The sequence below is a fragment of the Mustelus asterias genome, chromosome 7 (assembly GCF_964213995.1).
Source record: "Mustelus asterias chromosome 7, sMusAst1.hap1.1, whole genome shotgun sequence".
NCBI lineage: Eukaryota > Metazoa > Chordata > Chondrichthyes > Carcharhiniformes > Triakidae > Mustelus > Mustelus asterias.
Window position 1 is genome coordinate 27,166,639 of NC_135807.1, and position 18,166 is coordinate 27,184,804.

At 43.3% G+C, this 18,166-nt stretch overlaps 1 protein-coding gene across 3 annotated transcripts in view; it reads left to right on the forward strand.

The window, feature by feature from the left end:
* col22a1 (collagen, type XXII, alpha 1) overlaps positions 1–11,724 on the forward strand; it is a 339,481-nt gene extending 327,757 nt beyond the window's left edge. For all 3 annotated transcript variants that reach the window (XM_078215791.1, XM_078215792.1, XM_078215793.1), the window contains 4 exons: positions 381–447; positions 3,944–4,126; positions 4,948–5,025; positions 10,232–11,724. In XM_078215791.1, coding sequence (XP_078071917.1) covers positions 381–447; positions 3,944–4,126; positions 4,948–5,025; positions 10,232–10,419 — 516 coding nt within the window. In that variant the 3' untranslated portion in view covers positions 10,420–11,724. The remainder of the gene's footprint in view (positions 1–380; positions 448–3,943; positions 4,127–4,947; positions 5,026–10,231) is intronic.
* Positions 11,725–18,166: the final 6,442 nt, after the last annotated feature.

Below are 18,166 nucleotides of genomic sequence, written 5' to 3' on the forward strand. Positions count from 1 at the left end.
TGTTTGAGAGCACATTTCCACTCCATCTGACGAAGGAGCAGCGCTCCGAAAGCTAACGATATTTGCTACCAAATAAACCTGTTGGACTTTAACCTGGTGTTGTTCAAACTCTTACTGTGTTCACCCCAGTCCAACGCCGGCATCTCCACATCATAATTTTCTAGAATCAGGGAAAATTTTGTGAAATCAGACTCCTGACCAAGAGAATTTGTAGTGGGAATTTGTTTTTATATTTTCAATCTGTTTAAAATTACTAGCCTAAGCATCTGATATGTACTGTTAAGAGGCAACATTCCCTATCAGGAGTGGAGTTTGGTAAAATTACCCCTCATACCTTGATTTAGCATTGACTCACAACCACTTTCTGTTACTCTTCCCAGGGTGAGCCACCATCTTCAGAACAACTGAGAAGGCTTATACGGGAAGAGCTGTCGAAGCAGCTTGATGGTAGGTTACACTTCATATTTATATATTTACTCGACTAAACTTTTGTAAGAACACGGTCGCAGGGCCAAAGTTTCAATCTATCCTCAAGCACTGAGGTGGAAATTTTTCTTTCTCTGATTACGGTAAATGAAATGCATCTGGACAATTCCAAATGGGTAGAAAATAACAACTTAATCCAACCCAAATCAGTAACTTAATGTAGCTCACAAAGGCGCCTGCTGTAAGAAATAAAATTAAAATTAATTGTACCTTCCTAACGTTTGAATTCAAGTATTTGATTTTTTAATATTCATTTGTGGGATGTGGGCATCACTGGCTGGCTGGCCAGCATTTGACGGGCGGCACGGTGGCACAGTGGTTAGCACTGCTGCCTCACGGTAGCCCGGGTTTGATTCCCAGCTTGTGTCACTGTCTGTGCGGGGTTTGTACATTCTCCCCATGTCTGCATGGGTTTCCTCTGGGTGTACTGGTTCCCACTTACACTCCAAAGATGTGCGGGTTAGGTGGATTGGCCATGCTAAATTGTCCCTTAGTGTCAGGGGGACTAGCTAGGGTAAATGCATGGGGTGACAGGAATGGGGCCTGGATTGGATTGTAGTCGGTGCAGACTCGATGGGCCGAATGGCCTCCTTCTGCGCTGCAGGATTCTATGATTTTATGATTTATTGCCCATCCCTAGTCACCCTTGAACTGAGTGGCCTGCGAGGCCATTTCAGAGGGCAGTTGAGAGTCAACCACATTGCTATGGCTCTGGGATCACGTGTCGACCAGACTAGGTAAGGATGGTTCCCTAAAGGACATGAGTAAACCAGATGAGTTTTTCCGACAATCAACAATGGTCACCAATAAATTCTTAATTCCAGATACTTTTTATTGAATTCAAATTCCACCATCTGCTTTGGTGGGATTCAAACCTGGGTCCCCAGAATATTAGCTGAATTTCTGGATTAATAGTCTAGTGATAATACCACTTAGGCCATCGTCTTGCCTATTGGCAGAGCAGAGAGAGCTTCGCACAGTAGAGGACAAAATATCACAAAATGCTGCAGATGCTGTAAATCTGAAACAAAATGTAAAAATGCTGGAAGTGCTCAGCAGGTCAAACAGCATCTTAGGAGAGAACAAATGGCTCATACTCGCACTCTTCATCATAGTGAATACAACACACTCAAGTCTCTTTGAACATTACACTTACAAGTTTCTCACCTCCAATAAAATATTGTTTTTTTATTCTTCTGACCAAAGTGAATAATTTCATATTTCTCTATATTGTACTCTATCTGTCATCTTGCTTCCCACTCATCTAACCTGTCTATATCTTTTTGCAGCTTCTTTGTGTCCTCCCCACAGCTTGCCTTTCCACCTGGTTTGGTATCATCGGCAAACCTAGATATATTAGTTTCTGTCTCTTCATCTAAATCATTTATATAGATTATAAATAGCAGCGGCCCAAGCCTGATCATTGCATCATTCCAGTATTCACTGCCTGCCAAAAAGCTCTGTTTATCCCCACTTTCTGTTTTCTATTCATTAACCAAGATCCATTCAAACACATCACCCACAACTTTATGAGCCCTAATTTTCCCGATTAACCTTTAGTGTGGCACCTTATCAAATGTCTTTTAGATATCCAGGTATACTACATCTGTTGGTTTCCCTTTATCTACCCTACTAGTTACATCACCAAAAAAACTCAAATAAGATTGTCAAACAGGATTTACTTTTCGTAAAGAGAAATTATTTTTGCTGTCTGGGGCAAAGAGGTCCAGACCATTCAAGAGTAAAATTAAATTAAACTTCTACACACAAAGAGCGGTAGATGTTTGAAGTTGTCTTCTGAAAATGGCAATTGATGTTCAGGGATATGGCAAGCATGGAGTTATGTTTTATTCCAACCATGATCCCACTGAATTGTGGAACAGGCTGGGGAGCTGACTAGCCTACTCCTGTTCCTATTTGGTTCAGGAAATTAACTCCGGTTAGTCCCCCAAGTGGACAAGGCAGGGGAGAGAAAACAATAGGGAATAAGTGAAAACTGACAGTGATATAATCTGACATAAAACTTTTGAGTTTTGCTATACTTCTGTAACTTTTGTTTTGAGGCTTTACCAACAATATCAGTTTTGTGAATGAGCTGGTCTAGTCTGTAATTGAGAGATACAAAAGGGTCCAGAGGGGCAATGTTTTCACACTAAGGGTGGTGAGTGTCTGGAACGAGCTGCCAGAGGTAGTAGTAGAGGCGGGTACAATTTTATATCCTAAATGTTTCAGGGTATCTTCTGCAGGCACTACACCAATGCCATAATTTTAATTTTATGTATTTGTTCATGGGATGTGAGCATTGCTGGCTAGGCAAGCATTTAGTGCCCATCTCCAATTGCCCTTGAGGAGGTGTTACTGAACCAAGTTCTTGAACCACCAGGTCCATGTGCAGAAAGAATTGACCAGGATGCTACCAGGACTTGATGGTTTGAGTTATAAGCAGAGGCTAGATAGACTGGGACTAATTTCCCTGGAGCATAGCAGGCTAAGGGGTGATCTTATAGAGGTCTATAAAATAATGAGGGGCATAGATGAGGTAGATAATCAACATCTTTTCCCAAAGGTAGGGGAGTCTAAAACTAGAGGGCACAGGTTTAAGGTAAGAGGGGAGAGATACAAAAGGGTCCAGAGGGGCAATTTTTTCACATAGAGGGTGTTGAGTGTCTGGAACGAGCTGCCAGAGATAGTAGTAGAGGCGGATACAATTTTGTCTTTTAAAAAGCGTTCAGTTGGTTACATGGTTAAGATTGGTATCAAGGGATATGGGCCAAATGTAGGCAATTGGGAAAATGGTAAAAACTGGGTGGCATTGACAAGTTGGGCCGAAAGGCCTGTTTCCATGCTGTAAACCTCTATGACCCTATGTGGTGTAGGTAACATTAGGGAGGAAGTTCCAGGATTTTAATCCTCCAACAGTGAAGGAATGGCAATATAGTTTTGAGTTAAAGTGGTGTGGCTTGGAAAAGAGCTTTCAGGGAGTGGTGTTCCCATGCATCTGCTGCCCTTGTCCTTCTAGGTGGTAGAGATTTGAAAGGTGCTGTTGAAGGAGCCTTGGTGAGTTGCTGCAGTGTATCGTGTAAGTATTGCTGCCACTGTGCAATGGTGATAGAAGGAGTGAATATTTAAGGTGGCGGATGGGATGCCAATCAATTGGATTGCTTTGTCCTGGATGGTGCCGAGCATCTTGAGTGTTGCTGGAGCTGCACTCATCCAGGCAAGTGGAGAGTATTTTACCACATTCCCTATTCATGCCTTGTAGATGGCCAACAAACTTTGAGGAGTCAGGAGGTGAGTTACTCACCACACAATTCCCATCCTCTGACCTGCTGTTATAGCCACAGTATTTAAATGGCTGGTCCAGTTCAGCTTCTGGTCAGTGATAACCCACAAGATGTTGTGTCTGTACTTCTTTTGACAATTAGTAAAATAAGGGCTTTGTGATATTTATTTACAGTGCGGCTGTCCTACCTCATGTCTCAGTTTCAACCAACATCTGTTAAAGCAACACCTGGGAAGCCAGGGCCTCCTGGCTCACCAGGGATGGATGGCTTTCCTGGGAGACCTGGTGTCCCAGGAGAACCTGGGCCGCCTGGACAACCTGGTTCTGAAGGATCGGGTGGACCAATGGGTCCAAAAGGTATGAATTTGCTTATTATTTTAAAGAGGTGCTTTTAAATATATTGATATAAAAATCACACAGTGGTTCCAGATTTGAGGGAAAAGGTCTGATTCATTTATTTACTTTATAAACTGTAAAATTGGTCAGATGATGAAGACAATGACTCATTAAATGGACAACCTAATAATCCTAACACAATAATCGTACATATTAATTATTTTAAATATCAAAGTAGAGCAGTGCTTGCACCATGAAGTTAATCCTTAGAGTGGTAAGATGTAAGACATCATAATCCACACACATTTTCAAATGACTCTGATTGATTATGTTGTCCTGTTATTTCATCAGATTGCCAGGAAAACAGTGTGTGTATAGTGATTTGTAGTAGCTTCCATATAATCTAATATGTGGTGGAAGAAAGATTGCAGCATTATTAAAGATCATTGGAATAGAATAGCATGGGGTAAAACTTCATGTCAAGGTCTCCACCAGTCACGTATGGAGGGTATTTCATTGTCATCAATTTAAATGATCATTTATGTCTGCTGAACGGAGATAATATCATAAAGAAGTAGATAAAAAGTGGACATGCATACATGCACGCACGCACATACACACACACATTTCTGAATGTGGGATGGGTTTTTGGTAACAAGTCTTTATATTAAGTATACCACCAAAGAGCTGATAGATATGTAAATGCATATTATTCTTGCTCCACAGTTAAGAGGTTCATGTCAGTGTAGTACGATAATGAATTATATTCATCCTAATTTGTATTTAACATCACAAAAGTAAACTCGACATTCTCATAATCATTCCTGGCCTTTTATGTACAGGTGACAGAGGCACTAAGGGTGAAAAAGGAGAAGCGGGCGTTGGACAGAGGGGTGATCCTGGTTCACCAGGTCTCCCTGGTAAGATCTGTTATTTTATTCCATATCCTTAACATTACTAAAATGTATACTATAAAGTACATGTTCTTAACCCTTGGCTGAGATGTAAAGAATGATGTATCAAAATAATAATTTCAGTGTTCTGGTTTTTCAGTTATTGTTTGTTGATTTTGATTTGATTTATTATAGTCACATGTGTTGGTATACAGTGAAAATTATTGGGGGCAATTCTCCCAAAAAAAATCCAAGTTTCGAATTTGTGTAAAAGCTGGAGTAAATCCCGCTGTTTTTCAAAATGATTTTCCCACACTCTGTGCACTGCAGAGTGCACTTGCGTGATTTACGCTAAAAATCTGTGGGCGGGCCCTATTTAGCGCTGAGTGGGCCACTGCACATGCGCCGATCTGTCAGCGCCGAGATTGGTGTATGCACAGAGGCCCCGCACTGCCAGCCTCCTGATCGCTGGCCAGATCGATCGCTGGCCAGCCGCGTGATCCCCGCATCACTGGCTGTGCGATCCCCCACGCTGACCCCCCGAACATGTCCAGCCACCTTCAAAACTTCCCTCCACCAGCCCCCGCCCGCCCACCCCCAGCCCCCCACCAACCCAGCCCGCCTCGATCGCCCCCCAATCCCTGGCAGCCCCAAGCTCCTGATCTCCCCCCCCCCCAACCCCCATCAGCAGCCCGACTGCCCCTCCCAACATTCCCGAAGCCCCCCCCCCCCCGGCCGTCCCAACCCACCCCCAGCAGGGCAAAACCAACCCCCAGCCCGATGGCCAGCCCCGATCACTGGCCTCCTTCCCTCTGTCACTGATCATAAGTGCAGAGTGGCAGCGGGACGTCCCACCCCCACCGATCGCTCACCTGGAGGCCCTGCCCTCCCATATGCCCCACCCTTCTTTAGGCCCCACTCTCTTGGCAATGCCCGATGCCCAGTGGGCAGTGCCAAGGTGGTAATTTATTTACCCTCGACCCTGGGGGGGGGGGCCCCAATTGCCCCCTGTCACTCCAGCTGGGTTGGGCCGCTAGCTCCCTGCAAGTGGGAGCTACAGTAAACCCCGCTGAAATGAAACACTCCTGGCAGGGGGAAAGAGACAAGCGGGCCCAGAGACTTCAGTCCCGGGTCCACTATTGATGTTTAAAATGGATTTAAATGATGATTTAAATAAATTATGCAGATCCACGCCGATTTCTGGTGCGGAGCTGATGGTGCTGGATATCTGGCTGCCAGAGACTCGCGGAGGCCGTGGTGCCCAGGGGGGGAGCCTGCAAAAAGGCCTCCACTTAAGTCTCCCAACCCGCTGCACTGGTAGAATTGCCCCCATTGTTTCCTGCACGCTATACAGACAAAGCATATCGTCCATAGAGAAAGCAAGGAGAGGGTGCAGGATGTCATGTTACAGTCATAGCGAGGGTATAGAGATAGATCAACTTAGTGCGAGGTAGGTCCATTCAAAGGTTTGATGGCATCCGGGAAGAAGCTGTTCTTGAGTCGGTTGGTACATGACCTCAGACTTTTGTATCTTTATCCCAACGGACAAAGATGGAAGAGACTATGTCCGGGGTGCGTGGGGTCCTTGATTATGCATGAAAAATGGGAATCTTTCTTCTCCTACCAATTTACTAATGGTGTATTGTAGTCAGACTACTCATGGATGCAAAAGGCACAGGAATGTCTTCCTCACTTCCCTATATTTCCTGTCTCCAAGTTTTCAGTAATATTGACATATATCCACCAGTGTCAAAACTAAGATCAGTAGGGAATTGTGATATGATCCCCTAACGGATCATACCCACACTGCAAACCAGGTTGCCTTACAAGGGGGAAATCTATGTGATGCACTGGGAGTATACATCATTGCATTGAAATATTCAAGGGTGGGGAGAGATCAGAGATTCAACACCAGCAATAGCAATTTGCACTGCCACGGTCAGAGTCCACTGCCACACAGAGCTTTACTGGCCCAATTGTTCTGGCCACGAGTAATAATGAATTGTGGAGGGATATCTGAGTAGCACTGAACCTGATTATTGCCTCAGAGATTAGTTAATACTGACAATAAGGAAGAAAGGAGTAAAAGCAATCGAATTTCCCCCAATTGACAGAAAGTAAGTAAGTGTGACTGGTGCTTGATGTTAGGTTGTGTCCTAGCCCCTACTTACCTGAGCTTCCACAATTTTCTCTTGTGCTGAAGTTACAATGAAGAAGCAGGTGTACCCCATGGAAATGCACCCCAGGGACCAGTCTTGTGACTCCTCTCTATTATGCCTTCATATTTCAGTGATCAGAAATTGGCACAGTATTTACTGTGTGGTCTGATAAAATCAGTATGGGTTTCAAGTCCAATTTCTCTGACGTGTATTCCATCGTTTTGCTTACATAATTTGTCATTCTTTTGTATGTGTTGATTGCTGCTCCAGATTGGTTGGCTGTATTGGGCTGGAGTATCAGGAGTTGGGAAATTTCCTGACCCGCAAACCCATCTCTGTTGAGGGGGCCCTCACCCAGCCTATTTTCATGTTGAGGAGGTAGATGGTAGACCCACTGCATCCGAATACAGGTACAAGGTGGCAATGGACAGATAGCGAAGCTGGCTGGTTAGAACGTCCACCTCTCCATGCCCACCCATGACCCCATGTTTCCCATGCCACGGCTGTGTCCCCTGTATCTCCCATGCCCTCATATCTGCCCATTTCATTATTCTCATGCCCCTTCCATGATCCACTATGCATAGAACCATTGAACCATCGGCAAGTCGGGAAAGCCTTTGAAATTATTCTGAAACTGACACCATGAACGGAGAATTTGAATAAAATATTTTTTAAAAACACAGCTCAGCTTGCAAACTTGCAAATTTGTCATTCATACTTTCATCTCATGGAAACTTATAAAATTCTAACAGGGTTAGACAGGGTAGATTCAGAAAGAATGTTCCCAATGTGGGGGAGTCCATTACTGGGGCTCATAGCTTGAGGAAAAGGGGTAAACCTTTTAGAACAGAGGTGAGGAGAAATTTCTTCACCCAGCGGGTGGTGAATGTGTGGAATTCACTACCACAGAATGTAGTTGAGGCCATAACATTGTCTGATTTCAAGAAGAAATTAGATATAGCTCTTGCGGCTAAAGTGATCAAGAAATATGGGAGGAGGTGGGATCAGGATATTGAATTCAATGATCAGCCCTGATCAAAATGAATGGCAGAACAGGCTCAAAGGGCTGAATGGCCTACTCCTGCATCTAGTTTCTATGCTAATCAACCACAGCCATTCATAATATCTTTTATTTATCCGTTTAACATTTACTTTTCCAGATAAATGAGCTGAGAACCAATTCTCATCTAAAATAATGATTTGGCCAAGAGGCTAATGCCACAGGAACAGAAATTACATCGCAATACAATTCATTTAAACATTAAAAACAATAAAGTACAAATTAGCAATGAGGGAAAATTTGACAGTTTAGCAAGTACTAACATCTGCCAATGGAGCCTTAACCCTTCGGCCAAAGGCATCCATGGTAATAAAATTAGTTAGCCGCTTTAGTTGTACCTCCTTCTAGTCACCTGAATACAAATAAATAGAAGTTACTTGGACAATATTGCTGATATACATTAAAAAAAAGGACAGGGCCTAAAATAGAACCCTGTGGAACACTCTTTCTAAATGTAAGAAGACCAGAAAAGCTTTTCCAAAAGGGTTTCATCCACATCAGATGCCATAATCTTGAGTAAATAAACACACTGGCATTGAAAACTCCGTAAAAAAGATCAGTTTATTCCAAGGTAATTGAGATATCAGTCAAACAATACTTGCACTCTGATTCAAGCTGTTTAAACATTGCATGTTGAGTTAAATGAATCAGTCATTCTTGGAGCTCAGCCACTCATTCATCATGAGGCTATCTGGCAACCGTATCAACAAAAGCAGACGTTTTTTTCTTCATTTGGCCTAACTGAAATTTCAACTCATGTCATTGATATAAATTAAGAATAAGAGAGGTCTCAAGATTGAATCTTGCAATATCCAACAGAAAACTATCCCTAACCCAATTAAATCTATTTAACAAGCATCTCAGTCAGAGAGATTAGTAAGAAGAGATTGGGAGCAACAGTAGTGTCACCATTCCCAATGATAAGAAAATGTGGAGATGTAAAAAATAGTTAGGAAAATAGCAGTCATAATGTCCATAAACATAAGCTAATTCTAAAGGCAGAATTTTATGCCCCCCCCCCACCAGCAGGTTTGAAGGGGGGACTTATAAAATGTTCAGTGTGTCTTTTCCACCACCTTCCCATCTGTTCCAGATGTATCTGCCGATTAATGACCACTTCAGTGCCTCGTGGCATTCCTGCCACCAGTTTACCTGTGATGGGTGAGACCCAGGCCAAGCAGGTAGCTAAAAATCTTTAGCTATATGAGCTAGTACTGGGTAAGGGAGCTACCTCTTTGGGGTGCCCTGTGCCCAATGGAGGACCTCCTTCCTCCCACTGTCATGCCCAATTTAACACAGCCCGCAGCCTCCCAAAGGGACCCCCCAACCCCTTCATTCTCCTCACGGGGGCCACCAGCCAGACCCTATCAAGAGAGCACAGATTCAAAATAATGGGCAAAATGAGTAAGAGCGATGCGAGGAAAAAATCTTCACTCAGAGTGTTATTGGAGTCAGAACAAATTTCCTCAGAGGGCGGTGGAGGTGGGTTAATTTGACATATTCAATCATGAATTGGATTGCTATCAGAAAAGAAATAATATGCAAAGATATGGGGTTAAGGCAGGACAAAGGGACGAGGTAGGATGCTCTTATAGAGAGCCTGTGCAGACTCAATGGGCCGAATAGTCTTCCGCACCATAAAGATTCTATAATGCTGTGACATTGGGGATAAATTCCCTACTCTATCAAAATAGTGCTCTTGGATCTTTAACATCCACCTGAGATGGCAGATGGGGTCTCAGTATAACATCTCAACTGAAAGATGGCACTTCTGAAAGTGCAACTCTCCCTCAGTTATTTCACTGGAACGTCAGACCAGATTTTTATATTTAAGTCTCTGGTGTGGGATTGGAACCCCCAACCTTCTCACTCAGAGGCAACTGTGCTACCAATTGAGCCATGGTTGACAAGAAGTCCAAAATACTTGAGTAGCTTGGAGTAAAGGCTCGAGGAGCCAAATTCCTCATTGTAGACTTTTGCTCATATTGTCGTAAATTGCATCTTGTATTTCTAGGTACGCCCGGAACACCTGGCTATGGGAAAGATGGAATTCCTGGTACCCCAGGACCATCAGGAGAGTCTGGCCTACCTGGTTCGATAGGTCCTCAGGGGCCCCCTGGACAGAATGGAATCTGCGACTTGGCTCAGTGTGCCTACTATGCAAGTCTGGCCAGCCGGCCGTCTAACCAAAAAGGACCTTGAACCTAGATGAGGGAATTTTGAAGAGATGAAGGATTCAGTGGCTGTTGAACAAACACACGAGAAAAAATATAACCTTCAGCAGCCTGTACAGCGATCTCTCCTAGCACACTTGCTGCCGGCCAGATGTGTTTCGATGTGAGTTCCTGCTCTCTCCGAGAATAACAGGAGAAATGTACTGTATCCCAGCCATTAAGCACACACACAGTCTCTCCTTCCAAATCAATACCAGTTCCCAATTGTGACTAAACTGTGTGATTTTTAAAGCTCTCTAACTGTACATATTTTCACAAACTGCAGCTCGTTTCCTGCATAGTTGCATCTCGTCTTTAGTACGATCCGGTGTGGCATATTTTAAATGTAATTTTCATATGCTAGATAATTCAGTTATTCTCAGATTTCAGTGTTGTGAATATATATAAAGTAAAATTAATAATAAACTGCTGATATCCCCATGCTTAATTTAAAAGTAAATACCTCTCTACTGGCCTTGAAGGGCAGTTTACTTTGCACAAATGATGTACTTGAGTTTCCAACCATATATTTTAACTAATCATAGAATGTTAAATTCTCTATCACTTTCTCTGAGAAAATGGTAATACCTGACCTTGCTGGTGGATTTAATACTTATGCTTTAATTCGCTCTCCACTGCTCTGTTTTGTGAATTAAATTTTCATTTTAATTTATTGTGCTCATCAAAGTGAGAGATTTTAATGCTGACAACAGAACACTTCCCATTTCAAGTGCCCAGTTTCTGCGTCAAGCACTCTCTGGTCATGAACAGATCTGCCGAACATAGAGAAATGCTCAACCCCAAAAGCCTGCCTTCAGAAAAGCGCTCCCCTTTGTATCACTGCGATTATTTAAAAAATTACATTTCCCACACCATCCATACTGTGGCCTCTTGGAGTGAGATTGCCAATTAGTCCTCTCTGCTTTCTCCAACTGAATGGAGGGGGTTGAGATTTGGCCCTCAACTCTCTCATTTAAATGGGGGCAAAAAGGAGCAACTTAATGAGCGGCATGGTAGCACAGTGGTTAGCACTGCTGTCTTGCAACTCCAGGGATCTGGGTTCAATTCCCGGCTTGGGTCACTGTCTGTGTGGTGTTTGCATGTTCTCCCTATGTCTGCATGGGTTTCCTCCGGCTGCTCTGTTTTCCTCCCACAATCCAAAGATGTGTGGTTTAGGTTGATTAGCCAAGCTAAATTGCCCTTTGTGTCCCAGGATGGATAGGTTAGAGGGATTAGCGGGTTAAGTATGTGAGATTATAGTGATGGGGCCTGGGTGGGATTGTTGTCAGTGCAGGCTCGATAAGCCGAATGGTCTCCTTGTGCACTGAAGGGATTCTATGATTCAGAATGCAGCATTCTGTACCTGGTTTATGGCAAAGGCTGATTTCCATGTGTCTTATACAGCTGCCTTTGAATCTTAGGCCTGATGCCGAGCTGAGGAACTTTGATGAACATTCAACATCTATGACCAGAGCAGGAGCCAGATCTCCTCCACTCAATAATTTGGTTTCTTAATGAGACCATATGAAGGCTGATGGAGGTATTCAGTTTCCAACTCACCTGTATGCAGAGCCACAGGGAGAAGGAATCCTCCTGGCTTAATAGCACTACCATTTTCCATTGTCAACAACCTGCCCAATTGGTGTTTGCAGCTTACCAGCAATTTTTTGACGAAACCCCCAAGGCCCAAATGGATACAAGCCTCTGAATTTCAGTTTCTAGTATAATCAGAGTGCACCACCAATTTCAGGCTAAAAACAAATCAAGGCCAATTTCTAGGCCACTGGCTCTCGCTAGGTTATGGGTGCACTTGGAACTGGCAGTTATCTCAAACTTCGCTAAAGCATCTATCCTTCATGTGTCAACCAGTAGGACAGCATCAACCATTTACTTACCCATGAAGATTATTACGGCCAAGCAAAATCCTGCCTTTAGCCATTGCACACACACCTACACTCTCATCACAATAGAGTAAGGGTCCTGGCTGATGTTATTTTTCCTTGCCATCCCTAATCTAGTGCACTTGAGGCTATTTGTAACTCCCAGCTATTAATATCATGGGATCCACTTCCTCAGGATGTACCACAAATGTCTGCGTATTTACCCATGAAACCACTTGATCACAACAGTGCAGAGTTGCATCAGGATATCTGTGGAGTAATCATGATTATTCTTTCACGCTAATAAAGAGCACAACGGCAATATGGACAGGCAAGATACTCAGCCTCCCGATTCTGGAGACAAAGGCCCTTCACACTCAGCCGTTGCTGCAAGCGAGGATGGCGAATTTAGCGTTCAGCCACATCTCCGTTCACTGCAGCGGGACCAGAAAATCCCACCGGCATGAACGGCCGGAAAATCCCGCCCAAAGGCAATGAGACATCTCCATGTGAAACCCTCTTGGTTCACACATTGTTTTGACTTCATATTACCATCTAGAAATTATATCCGTCATTATGGATAGGGCGGCACGGTGTCATAGTGGTTAGCAATGCTGTCTCAGAGCTCTAGAGACCCAGGTTCGATTCCTGGCTTGGGTCACTGTCGGTGTGGGTTTCCTCCGGGTGCTCCGGTTTCCTCCCACACTCCAAAGATGTGCACATTAGGTACATTGGCCATGCTAAATTGACCCTAGTATCCCCGAGATGCGTAGATTAGAGGGATTAGCGGGGTAATATGGGGATAGAGCTTAGGTTAGATTGTTGTAGGTGCAGGCTTGATGGACCGAATGGCCTCCTTCTGCACTGTAGGGTTTCTATTTACCATTACTTATTGTTGACTCACCTCAAACCATCCCTTCACCAGACAGCCTGAAATATAAGTAAATTTGCTTAGCCTTTTGAACTGTCCTTGTGAGTGTGTGAGTTAAAAGTGTAGGGATGTGTACATATCACCACCACCACCACAACGCCACCCCCCCCCCCCCACCCCCTCACCACCACCACTACTCTACTCCAACCCTCGGAACCCCCTTTTCCTGAGGACAGTTCTGGTGACATGCAAAAATGCAGCTGTATCCCACCATGTTCTGTTTGCAATGGACATTGGAGTGACTGGAGTGTCCAGCATCCAGAGCTCAGCACGGTGGCTTCAGAGGTGGAATAATTGAGGGTCTTTGCAAATGCTGTCAGAGTGTGGCCATACATGGGTCCAATCAGTTGGGAGAAACCTTGATTTTAAAAAAAATCAATTTGTTCAGGCAACTCTCTGCCTTTCTTCTTCCAACTACCACTGGCCACAAAGTCTCCATCATTGAACTGGCTTTATTCGAGAGTGGGAAATGGAGAACCCACTCTCCAGCAAACTAGTAACCTCCAGCTGGTATCAGGTATCCCATTCTGGAGAGAAGTGTTTCCCAGCTCGAGATGACCCACAATTAAAAAACCCGAGACCTTCAGAAATGGCAATCATTGTCCGAAGACGGTGATTATACTTACTGTATATGAATTTGTCATTGGAAAAGATTTGTTCTATAATAGTATATAATACTGCCACTGTAAATTGCAATGTCATGTGGCTCACTTGACAATGGAAAATTTCTCACAAGCTCCAAGACCTACATTACTAATTTGATATCCTGCACATAATACATCATACCTAAACATGCTATGCCATTTAGCATTTTCTAACAGAAATCTAGCACTAGAGAATTGTGAAATAAAGTTAACGCTTTGTTATGAACATATGTATAGATATACCATATACATAAAAACCATGCTCACATGTGCAGATCTATCATAGCATTGCTCACAGTGAATCAGATCAGTGTGCAGAGAAGAGTGGTGCTTACATGAAAGGGTTAATTTTAACCTAAGTGAACAGGGAATAAAATTGGGCTGAGTGTAAAGTGGGCAATCAACTTGATTCCACTGGATTCCTGCCAGCTGAGCATGTTAGTGTTATCAGCTAAATGTGCGATTATGCACAGCAATTTTAACATTAGATTACAGAAAGATAAATATATTCTAAAGTATAAACTAAGTTAAGCAGTTCAGGTGACCAGAATTTCTCCCTTGATTTGATGTGATCGAAACCCCTCAACTGAATTCATGGAACTTTTAATCTGCAGACTGATAACTGACCCTGTGTACACTTTTTTCTGGGTGGGTTGCGGGGGAGCTGTTGATGATTTAATGAAACAAAAGACTGTGTGGATGTTTACCTCGTGGGATGCAATGCAAAGGGAATGTAGATCTTTATTATTTATCAATTTTTAAAAAAAGAAAGGTGCTTCAATGAACATATATGGATTACATAACCTTCCAGTCAAATGTATAAATTGTTGATGTAGCAGTAAATAGAATTTTATTAACAAAAACACACTCAAAGCTGATATATTTTGTGTAAGTATTAATAGCTGAATATTTTATTAACCCCAAGTGGAAACTCTTATGTACTGGGTATATTTACATTTTTGAGATGTAAGTATCATATTCAGAAGTGTTTACTTGCACTGTTAATCTGAGCAGTGAGTCAAATGCTCCAGAATTGGGTAAAGATCACTTTCTGTGCACCTCCTATTCTCATATATCTACAGGCTTATTTTGCCATGTTATGCCTGTTTATGCCTGTTCCTGGGGCAGCACAAGAAAGATACTCTGGAAGTGGCAAGACCAGAGTGGATCAGCTACCAATTAGACATCATCGGGCGAGGCTCGTAAAATCCCGCTCGAGGCCAACGGAGAATTCCCGTCTGTGAACCAGAATCGGGCAGGTGAGGCGGTAAAATTCCAGCCCATAACCTATTCTCCTTCCCATTAAAATTAATAAATTTGGAGCTGATTGGTATATTTTCACAACCACTACAAATGAAAATTAGTCTCTAACTTCAGTTTCTTTAAAACTATCGTTATATTGCGAGATAGATATTCTAAGGTTTGTCCTGGATTAGAATTGGGCTGGGTCTGAGACCAGTCAGACATATCTTGGCCTGGTTCACTTCAAATTACTTTGTCTACATTTGGTGCCAAATTGATCTGTGAATGTTGCCATTTGCAGAGAGGAAGTTTCCGTGGCTCAGCAGGCAGTGTCCCAGCCTCTGGGCCAGCAGCGTGAGGTTCTAGTCCTACTCATAGACTTGTCCTCTACGGAAAAAACATTCATATCGCAGATCAAAAGTTTGGTGATCAGCCTGCTATCCCTTCCAAACACTTTTCCTCCCTTCAGCAATGGGGGAATAGAAAGCAATGACGCAAAAGTCCTTTCAGTAGTTTTATGCTTTGTAAATGCATTATCAGCATCTATTTGATCTTTCATGTGTTGCTCTTTTCTGCTTCCTTATGAATCAAATAAATCTTTAAGCAAGACTTCCCAGACCTAAACCTGCTTGCTTCTCCCTCTTGCCTCTTACAAGAATCTCCGGGCTCTTGAAACCATAGAATCCCTCTCTGAAAGAGCATTTTATCCATGCCCAATGCCCCCTCTGCCTTATCCCCGTACACATTTACCATCTAACCTACACATCTTTGGACATAAAGGACAATTTAGCATGGCCAATCTACCTAACCTGCACATCTTTGGACTGTGGGAGGAAACCGGAGCACCCGGAGGAAACCTATGCAGATACGAGAGAGAATGTGCAAACTCGAGTCACCCAAAGCCAGAATCGAACCCAGATCCATGCCAAAATTGCCATCAAAACAACACCAACATAAGAGTTTTCACCATGGGAACAGCAACTGACTATGGTGTGGTTGTTAAATTATTTTGAAAAATAAGATTTATCTTTTATTACTGTGTTTTTTTTCTGGGGGGATTTGCAACAATGTTAAAAGATGACGGCCTTCAAGGGAAGATCAGGCCAATGTTAGGTTTCCTTTTGTTTATCCCAGAATGGAGTTTTACTTGTTTTTGCAGAGGTATCTCATGGTGCTATTCCTTGGACAATTTTGACACCTGTGTAGAATTATTGTTTATGTACATGGTTGTGTATAAAGTATAATGGATGAGTGACAAGAATTGCACTATTGTAGCATTATTGATTCTTGTGTCACCTTTTAAACTGTTGAACTCTTGGGGAGCTGGGGTTGGAGTGCATGGGCAGTGGAGTGGGCTGATATTAAACCTCCACCAAGCAGGAAAGGAGCTGAAAATCACAGCAGAGCACAAACCATATGATTCTCATGGACATCCGTGCTGCTGCCATTTTATGGCGGTCTTTGATATGGAAGGATTAGGCCGAAGCTTTCTTCGTCCATGGAATTGGGGTTTTATGATGTCTGGCATTTGAAATACCTAAGGACCGTGTGTGTACCACGTTCTTGGCACTGAACTGCCTAACCAGTGACCCTTCAAAGAAACTGCAGTTAGTCACTCAAGATAAGATCTGCCACTGCAGATGGTGGAATTTGAATTCAATAAAAAATAAAATCTGGAATTAAGAATCTACTGATGACCATGAAACCATTTTAGATGGTCAGAAAAAACCATCTGGTTCACTAATGTCCTTTAGGGAAGGAAACCTGCTGTGCTTACCTGGTCTGGCCTACATGTAACTCCAGAACCACAGCAACGTGGTTGACTCTCAACGTCGGGCAACTAGGTGTGGGCAATAAATGCTGGCCAGCCAGCGACACCCATATGCCATGACTGAATTTTAAAAAGATGTTTTTTGTGAGATCAGGAGGAGTATTGATACTCACCCCATTTCAATGGTCCCCTGTGCTGCCCAACCTTCAATGGTCTTCTCTCCGGATCATTACCCATTGCTTTGACATACCAGCGTTCCACAGTGAAGGCACTGGTTTTACAAGCCCCTCTGATCAATCAAGCACTCAAAATGCCCGAGCAGTACACCTATTAAATGTTAACAAGGCCCAAGCTCAAAACATACTTGGATTTCTCACTAGTGACGACAGGGGAGAAGCTGACAGCCATTCATTGTCCACTGAGGTCAAAGGTCAGCCCTTTGAGTGTCTTGTCTGCACATGTAATGCACTTAGATTCTTTTTGCTCTGGTTTAGGAGCCATCACTTTGACATTGCGTGAAATTAAACCCTGAACCCAGCCTTCTGTCAGCTAGTTCCAAATTTATGGGATTTTCCCCCTGATGTTTCACGTTGATGTTGCTCCAGATTTTTGGAGGCTTTAGAAAAAGCAATTGTCTCTTTAGCTCAACAACGAAATACATAGATGAGGACAAAGATATGGAATGGTAAGGCAAGTGATCTTCAGTAAGACTGATGATATTGAACCATTCTCTTTATGCACCACATCTGACTTTCCTTTCAATTGAAATCAATCCCCCCTCAGAGCGTGGCACATCTGTGGCATTCTCAATACACTGTGTGATTTCAAGAAGGAATTTGATATTTCTCTTGGGGCTAAAGGGATCAAGGGATATGGGGGGAAGGCGGGATCAGGATATTGAATTTGATGATCAGCCATGATCAAAAGGAATGGCGGAGCAGGCTCGAAGGCCCGAATGGCCTACCCCTGCTTCATTTTCGATGTTTCTATGTAATCAAATGCCAAATTAGGTGGGGGTTTTAATGGGGTGGTTACTTTAACATCACTCATTTTACATCAATACTCAAGGTTAACATTGTTCCTGTGAGCTTGGAGGTGTCAAAGATGTCTGGCGGGATTTTCCACAACTCCACTTCATTTTCCACTTGTTTCATGGCAACGGAGGCAGCCCACCACTGCCCAGTGGTGGGATCTTCTGGTCCCACCGCTGTCAACGAGGTTTCCCATTGAATAAACTCCCTTCCACTGGGAAACCCATAAGGCCGGTC